This window comes from Tinamus guttatus, unplaced genomic scaffold (assembly GCF_059628265.1).
Source record: "Tinamus guttatus ecotype Peru unplaced genomic scaffold, ASM5962826v1 Tinamus_guttatus_pri_ptg000927l, whole genome shotgun sequence".
In the NCBI taxonomy this organism is placed as follows: domain Eukaryota; kingdom Metazoa; phylum Chordata; class Aves; order Tinamiformes; family Tinamidae; genus Tinamus; species Tinamus guttatus.
Window position 1 is genome coordinate 1,490,365 of NW_028289461.1, and position 16,451 is coordinate 1,506,815.

Below are 16,451 nucleotides of genomic sequence, written 5' to 3' on the forward strand. Positions count from 1 at the left end.
GAACAATGATGACTGTAAAATGTTTGCAAATTTCAGACAGATTGTTGCTGTCTAAAAAAAGATTTTACTTCTAAGAAGTGGCTGCTAGCAATGGGTATGATAGTGCCTTTCACTCTCAGAATTGTATTTGCTATACAGTCACGAGGCTCAATTCTGCCTTGTTGTAGATGTGTAAGATCTAGCTAAACACTCGGCTGTGTTTGTCTGTGCTGTCTGTCTGAGGCATATTATGCATTTGTACTATGGTGGTGACTCCATCCGTATGGATTTTTGTGGTAAATACTCCCTTAAAATGAGCATCAATTCATGTTCTCTGAGAACAGGAACTCAAGGATTGACTAGTGTGCCTTGTCCTAGACAAAGAGGCACCTTTATGCACCGATCTAGCCAGTGGCTTCACTCATCTAGTAACAGAGTTTCACTGGAATCCCTTAATCACGTTAAGAGAAAAGACTCTGCCAACCAAACCAGCCAATCATTCCCAGACAACCACTCACCTCATCTCTGAGTATGTCACTAATGGAAGAGGCTGTGTTTAAGCTGATCTGGGACTGACTGCTTATCCCACTGTCATCCTTCTGGTATTCACTGTCCAACGAGTGTACAGAAAGTAAAAGACTACCTCTGGGTTTCAGTGTCTTTGGCCTCTCGGGAGCTTCCAAACTGCTGTCCATTGCAGTGGTGTTCCCAAGAGAGATCATGGAGGTGGCACATATTCTTCCAGGATAAGGAAAGCTCTTGCATTGAGAAGTGGACCGTGGACTCTGTGGTTTAGGACTCATTGGCCGACATGGCATATCTTTACCTTCATAAGTTGAGAGATGGGGACATGATGGACTTGACAACTGCAAGTCACTGGGACTAAATGGAGATTTCACCCAGTATTCCTCCAGAGAAGCATTTAAATTGTTGACCAGGGCCTCCTGTTGTTCATCACAGTCTGAACTCTGTGAGCATTTCGTGCCCAAGTCATGGGACTGTATTCGCTTCCTCCATATATCTGGAGATGAAGAGACACCAACATGCTCTACAGAGGGGTCAGAATAGCAGGCATCTCTCACAGAGCCATTGGCTCTTCCTCTTTTCAAAAATGCTTGTCCATTGGAAATATCCTGTCTCTCGACTGATGTTGTTCTCATCACATGGTCCCTATTTGTGTCAAGACTCTCCTGTGCGGGTGATAGGTTTGCCAAGACTGGCCTCTTCACTCCATCTGTGTCCCTGCTTTTTAGAAAAGTTTTCCAGGTACTCTGGCGAAGTTTGACTTTGTCCTTTTCATATTTCAGTGATACTCTAGAGCTTTGCTCAGTATTTTCTTTTTCTGGAGATTTGGATTCAAATAAGCTTGAAAGGGATTTGTGTGCTAAGGCCAGTCTTGTCCTGAACTTCTTGCCCTCAGGGGTTTTGTGTCTTTTGTATTCATTTTCAGGGAAGGATTTTCGAATTCGGATGTATTCCAAAGGTTCACTGTCACTGTTTACAGAGGAAGTGGAAACTTGTCCATCTCCGTATTTGTCAGCTGTCAGTGTGGGAGCAGTAGAGTTTGTATCGGTGTCTTCCATCAGTATCCTACCAGAGCCAGAAGCCTTCCTCAGGCTCATTCTGTTGAACAGTCTGGCGGGTCTCTCATAGAATAAATCATCATCATCAGAATACTCAGACCCATAGCTTTCCTTCCTGTGAAAACCAAAACCAGAAGAATAACTTTTAAAAGACTGTAAACTCTCAGTATCTTCATCCTCTTTCCCAGTATCCAGTTCTTCCATTTTTGCCTTGATACCAAAGAAGCTGCTGCTTCCTTGATTTTCTGCCATGGCAGGCTTTGTTTTCCTAAAAGATGTCATTTTTGAGAAAACCAAAAACCTGGGTGATCTCCCGGTATTCCCATTCTTTGCTGGTTTCTGCACAGCTTTATGGAGACTGTTGTTACTTCCCAGGATGTGGCAGGAGCTCTCATCCATCTCCTCACTGTTAGTGCTGCACATGCTTATATTATCCAGGCCTAGTCTGCAGGCATTATGGGTCTGTCTTTTCTCAGAATAGTTAAAGACATCGGACACATCCAGACTCAGTGCACTGTCTTTGCTGGCTGTGTCTTTCATAGCCCACCCTGCTTTTATTTCTCTAATAGAAGGATCTTCACAAATATTTACTTGTTCCTTTGAACCATAACAGCCTTTGGTTGTTTCCTTGCCTGTTGCTTGTTCGCAGGTGATGTTGGGCCCTTGAAGGTCATCAGCAGCACCATCTCCCTCACACAGACTGCTTACACTGGTTTTTTCCAGTGTTACCGTAGTGGTTATACATTTGTTTTCCTCTCTACCTTGATGTACTTCAAATTCCTCTTCCCTGGCCACCTGGTCATCTCTTGTTTCAGCCCCTGACTTTTTCAACTCTAAATCAGAATGCATCCTTGTTCTGTGGGAGTCGACCTCAGAGGTCCTTACAGCAGTTCTCCTATGTGATTTCAAGAGTGCTTCATTGAATTTATCTGCCCTGTCTTCTGCAACAAGTATATCATTGTCCAAGGGTAAAGTAAAATTTCTAAATTCCACCTTTCCACTTGGTACTGTACAATTACTACGGCTGAAACCTAAGGATGAAACCAAATCTGTTTTCTTCAATTTCTGTTGTGAAACTTCGGATTTTTCTTCAGCTGTATCCCAAGCAGAGAGTACCTCTGCGCTATTAGGAAAGGGGTGGATGGATAGAATTTGCTCTTCGCAGCTATAGCATTTACTCAGAACTCTTTCTGGATCATCTTGAGATTTGCTGACAATATAAGGAGACACCAAATCATCACTCACTAGGTCTCTCCGTGTTCCGGTTACTGTTTCAGTAGAAAGGTCATCATTCAGTGTCTTGGACTGTAATCCTTTCTGCTCTACAGATATTATAATCAAGGCAGGCTTTACCTCTGGAAAATTCATTGAATGACTTCTGTGACTTACATAATCTGAACTGGGAGTCATTTCAAGAGCAAAGACACTGTCCTCCTCCTTTCTTTGAAAAGTTGGATGTTCATTTGCTACTTGCTCAGAGCAACTCTTAAAGGCATCAGTTTTACAACTTGTATTTTGTTGCATTGAATCTTTGTGCTTTGCCCTAGTGTCACTGCCACCTGATTGCAAGGTAGTTTCCAGGATCTCCCAACCAAAGCCAATGTTAGAAGAATCCTCTAACCCTCTTTTCTCTACCATGACTTCCATACCTGACAATTCAGAATCAAGGCCACTGTCCTCCAATGTGTTCTGCAGTGTTCTACCAGGGGAAACATAGTTCACAGAATAATCCCAATCTCTGTTTTCTGCAACATCAGGAAAACCCACAAGACAGGACACGGGGTTCTCGATGTCACCCATGCCAGATTCAACATTAACGTCACAAGGGAATCTGTGTGCTTCCAGATCCTTCTCACATTTGTACTGATCATTTTTCACCAGTCCTTCGGCATTTATGATCACTGGCTCACAGGCCAGGGCAGAGAAAGTCTCTTTTTGTTTTGGATTACACACGTAAGCATCTGTCTGTGCTGAAGATAAGCTCTCGGTGCATGTACCTGCTGCTTCTGGGCTAAGGCCACATGTCTCTGATTTAGAGTGCAAATTAAAATCCACATATTGGTGTGAACCTGCTGGTTGAGAAAGCTGATCCCCATTTAAATATTTGCTGGTATTAAGAAGGGAACTTTTTATGCCAGATTTGCCATCTACTTTTATGGCTTTTTCAGGGCTGACTGCTATTCTTCCTGTGTTTTTAAAATCCAATCCTTGAAGATGTATTCTGGAACATGACCACGTAAATTTGTCTGTCAGATGATAATAATCCCCCACATACTCTCTCTTCTCTGGAGCACTTATATTTTCAGGTACACTATGCCATGTCTTCCTTCCTGCGATCTCTGGCCTCATGAGTGGTGGCTGAGATTTTGATTTGAGGTGGCTCTGGTAAAAGAATGAATCTGATGTCAACGTGGCCTCTGCACTTCCTTGTTTTATCCTTTTACCTGTAATTTCATCACTGTTAACTGAGTTCTCCCTATGGCATTTTATACTGGACAAAGGATCTAGCTCATATTTATAGTCAGAAGCCCCAGAGTAATCTCCATGGTAAGTTCCATTTGTTTCAAAATGAATATTAGGCAAACTACAGCTTGGTGCTGCATCTGACTGGAAAGAAAGTTTCTGTACCTCAGGAAAAATCAAACAACTTTCTGAGTTTGCTTTGAAACAAGCAATACTTAATACTGCAGACTGTTTCTTCTGTCTTGCAACAGCAACTTCAGTAAGTACTGGGTTGATACAGGATTGCACTTCACTGCTTTCAAACTCTGCTTTAGCTTGCAATCCTTCTGCTACCACCTCTCTGTCTGTCTTTGATACAATGCCCTGTTGACTCACTTGGTCCTCTGCGTTGGAAATAACACTAGTTAATGTTTGCTCTTCATCTCCCTCCTCTTCACCTTCTGACTTTGACGTTTGTACATCAAATTCATTGTTCCTTGGTGTTACTTTTATCTTGGAAGATGCTTCTAGCTGCCCCTGCTGCCTAAATTCTGGTTGTCTTGAGCATTTAAGTTCATAAGTTGTGTCAACCTTAGCTTTAGAAAGACTACAGCAGAGATCTTGTTTTTCAGCAAAAAGGCAGTTTGAATCCAAGCAAGTTTCTCCAGTTAAATCACTGGCAACAGATTCTGTTTCTGATGCACTCTCAAAAGCCTCAGTTTTTGCATCTGACAAAGATTCACTCTGATGTGATAGGGTCTCAAAATAATCTTCATCTGTTTCTTGGCTCGATCCACGTATCTCCAGCTCTGTTGTGCTAGGGGTGGAAGAGGTCAGATCATCCTCAAACTCTCCTTCACTGACGTAGTTTTCAGCTGGCTCTGGAGTCTGTGAATAAAGAGCAAAAAAATAGTTAGCAATGAACATGCAACATGATAATATGGATTATCAGAAAACAGACTTTAGAACACAATACAATTTACTATACACTGATGATTTTGGAGTTATGTTTGTCTTATTAGTTAGTGAAGTCCATTTCTATTTCTTTAGTTTTTATTTATGCAAAGGCCAAAATGTGCCTTTTGGGCACATCTTTCGAAGTCCAGTCCCAAGACACATTCCACATTCAGGCAAATTGGATGGGAGTTCTTCTTTGTCAGTAGATTTAAAAATTCTCATGAATCCATCTTCAAATCCAGACAGGAATTTTACACTATAAACCACAGACATCGTTGTTACTGCCCAAATTATATGAATGATACAAATGCAGTCTAAGCATATGCAGAACTGTTCTGCACTGAGATAACTGAAATGTCACAGAGTTTCTAATTCCAGACTCCAAAACACAGAGGGCAATTTGGAAGAAGGAAGACACTAGGAAAAAGCAAGGGAGCTATGGTAAGCTGAGGAATGAGAGGAAGCTGAATAGACTTGAAACAAGTAAAACGCTGGAGAGAGAAGGGAGGTCTGTCTCAGTTCTGAGGTATTACATTTTACCATTTTTACTGTTCTTCCTTGTACTTAATCAATTTTCAGCTCTTAACAGCAGACATCTCTGAGGAGGCTCAGAATAAAAGGGTTGGTATTTTCTCTTGACAGAAGAATAAAAATAAAAACTGAGTGGGGGGAGGAGGTTCAGTGCTTCAAACCAAGTCCAACAATCACTTTCACACAGTTAAGCCCAACAAAATTGCATTGTAACTGCCACACAAGTCACCTAGCCAGCAGAACAACGCGTCCCTTACTGTGTGCAAGCAGCGATACGTGTAAATGAGCTCCTTCAACAACGCCCAATGCCGCTATGACCAGGGCAGAAATGGCCGGCGTTAAGGCAGCAGAGCCCGGTTTTTCGCACGATGAGCGCACGGCAGGGACATTGTCGCAGCTGGCTCACGTAGCCGTGGGCAGAGCAGCAGGGTTCTGTCTCTCCCCAGGGCTCGAGGCACACGTTTACAGATGACAATACACTAAGAGGCCCAGAGCTCACTTGTAGTAAGGCTGCAATTCGTAAGGCCACTGAGCTAAGCAGTGGGATGAGTACACAAAACACACAGGTCTCTGCGTAAGTGTTTTGTTCTAGGTGTGCTCGGTGCCTTGTCTGGAAAGCCTGGTTAAGTGGCTAAGCGGTTCCAGAATCACCGGGGCTATGTGAGCAAATGCCTAACGCTTTGGCAATGCCATCACTCAAGGTGATAGTACTGGATGAAGGCAAGAGAGAGAGGGGTTGGAATCAATAGCAAAACAATGTACAGAGCTAGTGAAATAGGTAAATTTTGTAATGGCAGCTGCCAAAACCCCAATGCACTTCCCTCTCCTGCCAGCTGGAATCACAGCCTCCTGTTTATGTTCAATGACAGCTTCAACATTAAGTTGAACTCAGTAAGTGCAGGACTGCACCAGCAGCAAGTGCCACAGGCTGCTGGCCCCCGTGGCTGGCACCGTGCAGCTTGATTCCTTTCAGCAAACCGGCTCTAAACATGCAAACATTTCACAGCCCAAAGCCAAAACATTATCTTCCTTCCTGACATTAATATTCTGATTACCACACACAGCCTAGCAGAAATGCTGGCCAAGATAAAACAAGGTGCATCATCTGGTGCCATCTAGAGGCTGGGATGACGTGCCTGGTCAGACCCAGCTTGTGCAGGGACATAAATTCTCCCTTTAGCAAATACACGCTGCCTCCTAGGCCCTCACTGTGCTGCAGGACCGGTGTCTTGCTAACAAATTCCTCAGCACTACTTCCCACCAGGAAAACAGAGACTGCCCAGCAGATGTGGTGGCATAAAGATTTACTGTGCTACGTAGGGGATAAATGTGCAAGAATTGCATTGGCATGATACGATTGCACAAAACTGGAAAGTTCATGGCTCACAGTATTTTGTATTTGTGTTTTTTTTTTCTTTTCATTCATTTTTGTAAACTGCTATTTGTATCAGAAATACAATGCAGATATTTGTTATCAATGCAATATGTAAAAGTATATGTTAGGTTTATTCACATAGGTACATTCAAAAGCAACAGTTTGTTTGCATTAAAACAAATCCTAGATTTTAGCAAAACCACTGGGTAGGTCATTCCTGAAATGTAAAGTGTTAAATTGTTCCAATAATTAAAAACTGTTTCTGTTCTGAAACATAAAAAGATCATTTGTTTAAATCAATAAAGCAATTAATCACATCAAATAAAACTTGAAATGCAAAATCTAAAAATCAGACTCAGAACTCCCCTGCTATTTGGAACTCCCTGCACCCATCGCATTGCAGTACTCCCTCTGCTGGCTACTTAAAACAGTATTTTCAGAAAAACTATTAATTAAACCTTGCAACAGATGGAAACACATATTGTCAGATTTCAGAGTATTTTTTAATGAAAGCTGAAGTATCTTTTGCTTGATTTATAATACCAAGTCATTTTTTGAACTATATCTTTTCTCTGTTTAATCAGCCCCTTATCACTCGAAGTGTTAACAGAAGGAGCACTCTGAAGGAAAGGGCATGTGTGAAGCCAGGGCGATGCCAGGCAGCGACTGACACTGAGCCCTGCATTCCCCGGCCTCCTCCTGCCGCCGCTGGAAATACCACCCCAGATTGCCCAGTGCCCTCAGCCTCTGTGTCTCCCGCCTGATTCTGTTGTTTTCCCTTTGAACTAATGTTATTTCTGCTGTCATGATGCAATATTACACCCAACACCTTTCCTCCGGCACATCATATTGCTGGTTCCCAGATGCCTCAAAGCCCACATCCCTGTTGTGCTAAGCGCAGGATAAACATGGTGAGAGTCTCTGCCCTGAATGCTGGTAGTCTGATTATGTTGGATAAAGGGAAGAAAAGAGGGGAGGGAGGAAGTACTATCTTCCTTTTACAGATTCAGAGTAAATGACTTCCTCGAGTCACATTGGGACATCTGCAGCAAAGCAGGAATTCAACCGTCTCAGCCTCTGCTCATTATTTTTATTTTTGCATTTCTCAGTTATGCCTAACACACCTGTAAAGGCCTGGCCGAGGCTGAAGTGTACCACATGCTGTATTAAGGGCACAAGACAGCCCAAAGCCCTTCCTGGGGTGCAGGAGCTGACTCAGTGTTTTAGTTGGTACAGACAGCACCAGCTTCATGCCTTACTTCTCCTTTGACCTTGAGTAAACGACTTCATCTATGTTCCTCCTCGGTAAGAAGAGTCTAACACCCTTCCACCTCAGAGCTGCTTTGTCACTGTAAGTTTAAGTGACACATGGGAATGAAATCTCTTGAGTCATGAGGTCAGTTAAGGTCACATAAGCCCAGCCTTGTATTTCAAGATCCACACGCATTATACGAATCTGTGACTGAAATGCCTCCTTCCCACAACCACCTGTGAGACGACTGTCCATTCTCAAGGACCTTTTATCCTTCATTTGATGTCACTTGACTTGACTTAAATTATTTATATTAACTCACTACATGGGTGAATTAGTATAATTATCAGCTGTGCTATTGCCATGAGACTCTTGCCTCATAAATGGCTTCCAGGGATTCTGTGAAACTCCCAACAGGATGCAGTTGGCCCAGTGCCAACAGCAGGGGAATTTGGCAGGGAAAACTCAGTTTGGCATGGGAAAGGCCTGAACTAGAGTACAAGAAAGCTTGATGTCTACCCCACTTCAAAAAAGATATGGATCAACTGGAAATAACCAAAGAAGAGCAACAAGAACGATCCAGAGTGAATAGTCTAGAGAGGGACTATGATGGGACAACAGATGGGTAACTACATGGAAGGCTGCGACAAGGTAGTAATCTCTGCAAATGTATGATGGATAAGACTTAATGAGTTTAAATTGAAGTACAGGAGATTCAACTTAGATGAAAGCCAACAAGAACCAAAAAAAAAAAAAAGAAGCAACAGCATGGATAATGAAAACCTGTGACAGATTGCCTGAGGGATAGCACTGAGTCTCCATCAGTTTACACTGATGTGTAAACTGATGTGACTGTTTGTACTTTACATCGTTAAGTACAGATTAGATACACATCTGACAGAAATGACACAGGTCGAGCTGATCTCCAGTTGAAGGGCAGATGAGAAGGCCTCTTTTGGCTCCCTGTATCCTTTAATTCAGTAATTATTAACTCATAGATGATTATTCAATTATTTACTGTGATATGCAGCCCAGAAGGATACTCTGAGGTAACGTGGAAGAGAAGTCACCAGCAAACAACTCCCCCAGCTACAAGACATCAAAACCAAAGTTCAGAAAGGCCTGAAGAACGTGCACTTGAGAGATCAGAGGTACAGAAGACATGAATTATGAGGCAAGAACAAAAGAACTGACATTAGTCTACGAGAGACCTCACCCTGCAAAATGGCATGTACCACCCAGTTGTTACTGTTGACAGCTTTTAGTTCAAACATCAAAGCTACAATACGGCAAAGGAACCTGCAAGAGGGCCAGAAGACACCGTCAATGTCCAATGGGGGAACTCTACCTAGGCTAGCTTGTGATCTGCACTCATTCTGTGGGAAAATGGACAGTGTAGTAGAGGATTCTTCCATTGGCACAGAGCACTGCAAAACCCTAAGATAAGAATTATATCTGCAGTGTTCTTCAGATGGGGAGCTGCTCCTTGCTCTGCCATACTTACCTAACATTAAGGGAGATTCTAGTCCTTAAGAAATGCAGGTAAAGCCTTCATTTTGGCTTCCCTAGACTTCGGCAATGAAGTAGTATTTTTTTTTAATAGAAGTAATAGAAAGTGCTACCCAAAGAAGTTCTTGTTTTCAAGAGCACTTTGCTCATTACTTCAGTTCTGAAAACTAGACCTTGGCTTAGAAAGCAGTCCTCTGTGGAAGAGGTGAGGGAAGAGCAATAATTCATCACACCCAGTTCCTCTGCCTTCACAAGGTACAGAAAAGAGCAAAAGGAAGTAAAAGCATCCTCAAATCTGTAAACTTTAGCTGAGAAAACTGACATTAACTTCTTTCTTAACTATGAAGAACAAGCGTCATTTGAAAGAAAATAGAAGCATGGAAATCATACACTTTCATGTCTTTGAAGATCCTGCTGGCATAACTCCAGCTCAGAATCATTTTCGGTGTAGTTTATTACTCGTTAGCTAGTCTTTTTACTTGCTTCAATGCTGAATATGCAAAGAGCAGCAGATATTTTTAACTTCAATGATTTTTTTCATCCCCTGTCAGGAACAGCACTAATAACAGGCATAATTACATTATCGTGGCATTAGAGGTATCATATTCAATTGCTCAGGCCAACCTAAGTATTTAATTATACTTATGGTAGCTCAATCACAAATAATTGCCTTGGGAAAGCCCTCTAGACAGAGGGAGGGCAGCTTTCCTTGTCAGTGCATAGCACGGAATTCAGCAGTGACGGATCAGGCACTACAGGTTTTAGAACCACACACAAACCCTATTTCCTTTGGGGCTTTCAGAGATACAACATCTCAACTTGCTCATGGGCAGCTGACAACTGTCTTGTTTCAAAAGTGCCTGATTCTGCAGATACTCCGTGTTTCAGGGTCTCTTTTTTTATTGTCATTTCTGCTGACTATTTTCCTGTCATTGGATCTGACTCCATTAATTTTCCTTTAGAAGTTATTAATATCTCTATTCTCTCCAGAAATTTTACTGTTTCTACACAAATGACTAGGTCTACTTATCTGCCAGATAGGGATCAGGTAGAGGGCGATTCATCAGAATCAGAGAAAATATTGCTGAAATCATATATTCTGTAATGAAAAGGAAGGAGGGAAGGAGGGAAGGAGGGAAGGAGGGAAGGAGGGAAGGAGGGAAGGAGGGAAGGAGGGAAAGAAGGAAGGAAGGAAGGAAGGAAGGAAGGAAGGAAGGAAGGAAGGAAGGAAGGAAGGAAGGAAGGAAGGAAGGAAGGAAGGAAGGAAGGAAGGAAGGAAGGAAGGAAGGAAGGAAGGAAGGAAGGAAGGAAGGAAGGAAGGAAGGAAGGAAGGAAGGAAGGAAGGAAGGAAGGAAGGTCCGTCGGCCTGTAACCTCCTTCTATGTTGCTATTTTTGTCACTTTTATTTAAAAATATCTATATAAATCTCATGATCTCTGCTTCCTCACACCGACATTGGTTATCAAACTACAGTCAGGGAGATATTCCTGAGGTAGCAGGCAGCCTCCTTTAGTACTGAATTCAAAACTCCATTAATAATACAAATTCTCTGCCTGTTACTTTACTTAGAAGCCTCCAGCCAACATAACAAGACTCCAGAAACTGAACAGACACACTACTTTCACAGCTGGAAAACTGCTGTTACGACCTTCCTAAAGTCCTTCACGCAAGATTTAAATCCTATAAAAGGCAAAAAGCAAATGGAATAACACCTAATGTCACATAGCCAACAACCTTAGTCCATTCGGGAAGGCTTTTATTTCAGTGTTCAAGTACTGATGTATAATCTTGAGTACTGTAACTCAGTGTAGACCTAGGGTCTGTATAATGAGCAGACCCCAGGTTACAGAGTCTGGTCCCCAGATGCCCATATTTAGTTTTCTGTCACTGTTTTTCAGTCACTTGGCAGACAACAGCCTACCTGGATGTTCCTGACTCGCCTGTGCTTCATACTTGAAGGACACCTCAGCCGCCAGCCCAAGCGCTGCCTCCTCATAACTGAGATGGATGATCCTGGACTGTGACAAGATGGGATGAATTCATTTTGCTTCTCTTCATAGTATTTTGGTGTGAGAGCTGAGAATTTCTTATGTTCCCAGCAGCACCACAGTTTACAGCCAGTACCATCCTGTATCTTCCAGGTTCTGTTAGTGCTGCTCTGGCTCTCCCACTGCTTCGTCAATGCTGAAATAAGCCCAGGGTGCGTTTTGTGCAGCACTCTCTCCATCTGTGACCCCAGCTCCACTGCCTTGGCTAGAGTCAGGGTATCAAGTTCCATAAGAAGCTTCTGCCGAATTCTCCAGTCTGCTGCTTTGCCAATTAACTGATCCAAGATCAGCTCCTCCTGCCAATGGCCAAAAGCACAGGCTGATGCCAATTCCTGCAGGGCCAAGGCAAAAGTCATGAATGTTTCACCTGGCAGTTGCGTCCTCTGCCTGAATCGAAATCTCTGTAACACCACACTCTGCCTGGGCTTAATGTGCCCCGGAAGTTTATTCATTGTTTCTTCAAAGGAGGCAGCTCACACCAGGGTTGTAAAAATCCTCTGATCTTTCACATGCAAAAATTGGAGAACAGTCCTCAGAGAATCCTTAGGTTTCCCTCATCTATATCAGCCAAATCTCATAAATAGTCACTGACACCAATTCTAGAAGTTTGTAGGAAATAAACCTGCAGCAAGATGCGGCTGCGCCTCCCCAGTCTTCATCGGCCCTACTGTAGATCTCCACGTCTATCCCCACAATCTCTGAGCAGAGACACACATGACGCCTGCCTTGCGTCTTGTCACAAGGAAGCTACTCCTGTCACCTAAAGGCTCCAGCTGGGCAGGAAACGTGGTGCTCCTCCCATGCAGGGAGGGTGGTGGCAGCTGAGCGCGCAAAGAGCAAATCCAGCAGGAACAGAACGCAACCGCGGAACGGCAAGACTGTCTCTCCTCCCACCAAGTTTTTGTCGCATGTGCCCAAAAACATGTTGAACTGGAACTAAAAAAAAAAAATCCAGGTTAAATTGTTATAAGTGTATTGCTCATGACCATGAACAGGGCAGCCTTGATCAGCAAAATAATCCCTACGGACGCTAAGGCAAATTTAGAAAGCAAGCAGGGCCAGAATGGTAATAAGGTGGTGCTTAAGGTCAAGGCTGCCCTATATTTGCCTTCACAGATGCTGGTTTTCAGCTCCATACTTTCTAATGTCTACTAATGCATTCAAAAGTGACACTATTCCACTAGCACTTAGCAGAGACCAAGTTTACAGTCACATAAACCCAGCAAAACTGTAGAAAGATCCTCATATGGGCAGTTTTTCTTCTCAGGGTTCCAGTCTGTGTCTGGCTCCAGTTTTCAGCTTTACTTTTCAGAGATTTTGTAGCAGGCACCATTGGAAATTTGGCAACTTGCGAGTGGGTGTTGTGGGAAACATGATGAGGAAGAATGAGCAAATGTCTTGCCTGCCCTGCACATTTGCAAACGGGTATCACACCAGGACACAATTTCAGCCCTTTTTCACGTTTTGGTAGATGTCTGCTACATCTCGGCCAAATAGGTAACTTAGAGGAAGCCACAAGGGCCTACACATCCCATCCCTGCACTCAGATGAGTCAGGGATGGTTTAGCAGTCCCCGGCAGCAAATCTCTATAGAGCTTTAGATAACCACAGTTTTAAGTGCCGAGACAAAATATTAGACACTTGGGAATCAAGTCACAGGATTTATTTTCATCACTTCCTTCTATGATTAGGAGGAATTCCATAAAGAAAAATCATTCTGAATCAAGAGGAATGTGAAGAAAGCACATGAATGAAATCACTAACTTCAGAATATGCAATGAAAAATTTTTCAGTGTAGACAGAACCATTTCCTTGGGCAGTTTAAACTGGAAAAGCTACACTGAAGTTTACAGTTCGATTGTTTGTATATAAAATGGAGCTGTGACCTACCATTTACTCCTCTGAAGATGGTTGAGACATGGCTTGTTTTTGCAGATTGCTTCCCAAGTTTCAATGCACTGAATCTGGAAGCTCATGCTGCACCTGCACACTGCCTCACCACTCTCTTTCAGAGGAACATGCTAGCTGTTCCATCAAAGGCCTGGTGACACAACAAGCTTGCAATGACAGAACAATGAAGTACTCAAGAGTCTTCAGATTTTTTTAAAGGCTTGAACTCTCTTAGGGTAGAACTAACCTGGGGAGCACCCTGGTGTAATACACTAGAATAAAATCACTACACAAATAAATTGTACAGTATGTTTAAATAACGCCTCAGTGTAAAGCCTCATACGTGCTGGTTTACTTCCTTACTTCCAGTTCCTAAATAATGGAATAATGGAGCGCTAATTAAAAAGAGAATGTGCTCAAAAACTTGCAAACAAAAATAACACAGAAAGAGTGAGCTATAATTAACGCAGACAAAACCAATGACAGTAGTCACTTCATTCAGTGCACACGTCAGCAAAAAAGCAGCAGTGTAATCACAAAGGCTCTTGTCTGAATCCTGGTGCTGCAGAATTCCTAATAGTTCTTTATTAGAGCTAGACAACACTATCAGTGAAATACACTGATAATATTTGCAAATGATAGGAGATTGTAAAACTCGGGCAGCGTAACTAGTTTGTGAAGTATTTAGCTGCATTTGATCACTGACAGAGAGACTGTATGGAGCTAAACAGATCAGACCAGAAAGCCATCTGGTCATTGCAGCCATTTTTAAGTCTCTATTTCACAGAAAACAAAACCAGTTCAAAGAGGACAATGCTAAAAAATAAACCTTTTTCATGGTATTTCTTGATGGATTTTAAACATAGTAACCTCTAACTCTTGATGCCTCCTCTTGAAAACTTGCCTGTACAAAACAACATTCAAGGCCTTCTGCTGTGGAGTACAGAAAATCAACTGGAGCAGTTAGTTTGGGTCAAGTATACACACTCTGCAGAATGAACTTGCTTATTTTAATGATACGATGAAGAATGCTGAAGAAAAGCAGAGTGCTCTCAGCTCACGACAGAACAGATGTGCACATGTGCATATGTTTTGTTTAGAGACAAGAATTCACTGATGAGAAAGAGCTGACCAGGCAGGAGGATGAGACCCTTTTCTGGACCACAAACACAGTGACAACCCTGGTGATTTACAGGGAGGGAGAGGGAGAGCACATGTAGACAGCTAAAGCAGAACGGGCACCTTTTGGATACCTCAAGCACACGAGGCAGACACGATACACCTACAAGGTATTTCCTACATGTCACAGAGCACCAAGGACAGCAACGGGTGTGCTCAGTGCTCAGCATGGGGGCTGGATGCCACTGTTATAAAAAATTATTGATCCAGCTGACACAAGTGATAGGATCTCCCACAATTCACCCAGCGGCATCACCGCCAATAGCTCTCCCAGTGCCAGGCGTAACACGGAGGGCCAAGCCAAATGGCATCAGTATTCAAGGCACTTAACTAGCTTTACTCATTAATAATACAACACTGATGAGGAATAAAGAGCTGGTTGCATCCTATACTTCTATTTAATCTAGTTCCACTGTTAAGCCATGACTAAGCTGCATCACGTCTCATCTTGACAGGAACCCTGGCAGGACCGAAATATTCAAATAAACTATGGGTAAGATTAAAACTTATCCACAAACACCATTCTGAAGCATCATCTAGAAATTCCTGTCTACACATTGCACCACAAGACAAACCTGAACTGGCAGCTCAGATGTTCCTGCTCTTCTATCACTCTCAAACTCTGCTGACTTGCGAATATAAACAATCCAATTACAGGGCAAAAAGGAAAAAAAAAGTGTAGTGGATTGTAAATGTGTTTTAGTCAATGCCTTCCTTCCTCTGTAGTCATAACTCTGCTCAGCACTGGCGTGACTGAGCAGAAGTTTTCATACTAATTAGAACTGCCGTGCACAGGAGGCATCTTCTCTGTCATTGCTCACACACCTTCCAGAGACTGCCCAAGCTGCTGCGCAGAGCTGCAGGTTGGCTGCAAAACTGCCAACATATCTCATCGAACCACAATACCAGAAGTAGACAGAAATGCAATACTTATGACACTTCTCTATCCGTGACTAAAATCAAGAACACGGGTATTTCTTTTCCCTTTCTGTAAAGACAACACTATGATGTTGCAAGCTTGTGAGGGAAAGTTCAGGAAGAAAAAAAGATGACTTCAAATGCTATAGTGTTTGTCTGTATAAAACTAGGCCCATGAGCATTACTTGAATGGGAAAAGACAAGTATAGAAATTGCCTCTCGAAGTCCTATTATGTGGTTGAAAACCATACATTGCTTGTAGATCTACGGGACTTTGTGGGCATGGACATGGTTGCATAGATATGTTTATTCCTGCCCACTACACTAATAAATCTGCATCTGTTCCTAAATGGATGTCATGTCTCTTCACCATCCTCTTTTTTTCACCTAGTTTCCCCATTTCAATAAATTAATTAACTCTCCAGTTAAACTCTCCCATTTATCTACTGCATAGGTTTGACAAGTTTCAAGACTATAAATACATGGACCAGATACTAGTAGCTTATATTGCCATGAACAGACCTGTATGTGTTCAGTCGTTCATTTCTTCAATGGAGTTATTCAGTATGGAACCAAGATGGCACTAAGTCTCTCACATGGAACCTGCCTTTCCCTTGTCCCTTAGTAGAGTAATCACCTAATGTATGAAGCCAAGCCAAGAGCCCATGCCAGAAAATGCTGCTAAGGAAGAGGCTTATTAATCCAGCTCCTACCTCTGTAGTTATAGAAGATTATTGTTCTGGTTCTTCAGTGACTGCTGGACCCAGTGTGCCAAGTGATCACTAAAA

At 42.6% G+C, this 16,451-nt stretch overlaps 1 protein-coding gene across 1 annotated transcript in view; it reads right to left on the bottom strand.

Annotated features, from left to right (window-relative positions):
- LOC148591170 (uncharacterized) overlaps window positions 1–16,451 on the bottom strand; it is a 94,596-nt gene that overhangs the window by 11,329 nt on the left and 66,816 nt on the right. Inside the window, exon 2 of the mRNA XM_088538123.1 lies at window positions 498–4,892. Coding sequence (XP_088394249.1) covers window positions 498–4,892 — 4,395 coding nt within the window. The remainder of the gene's footprint in view (window positions 1–497; window positions 4,893–16,451) is intronic.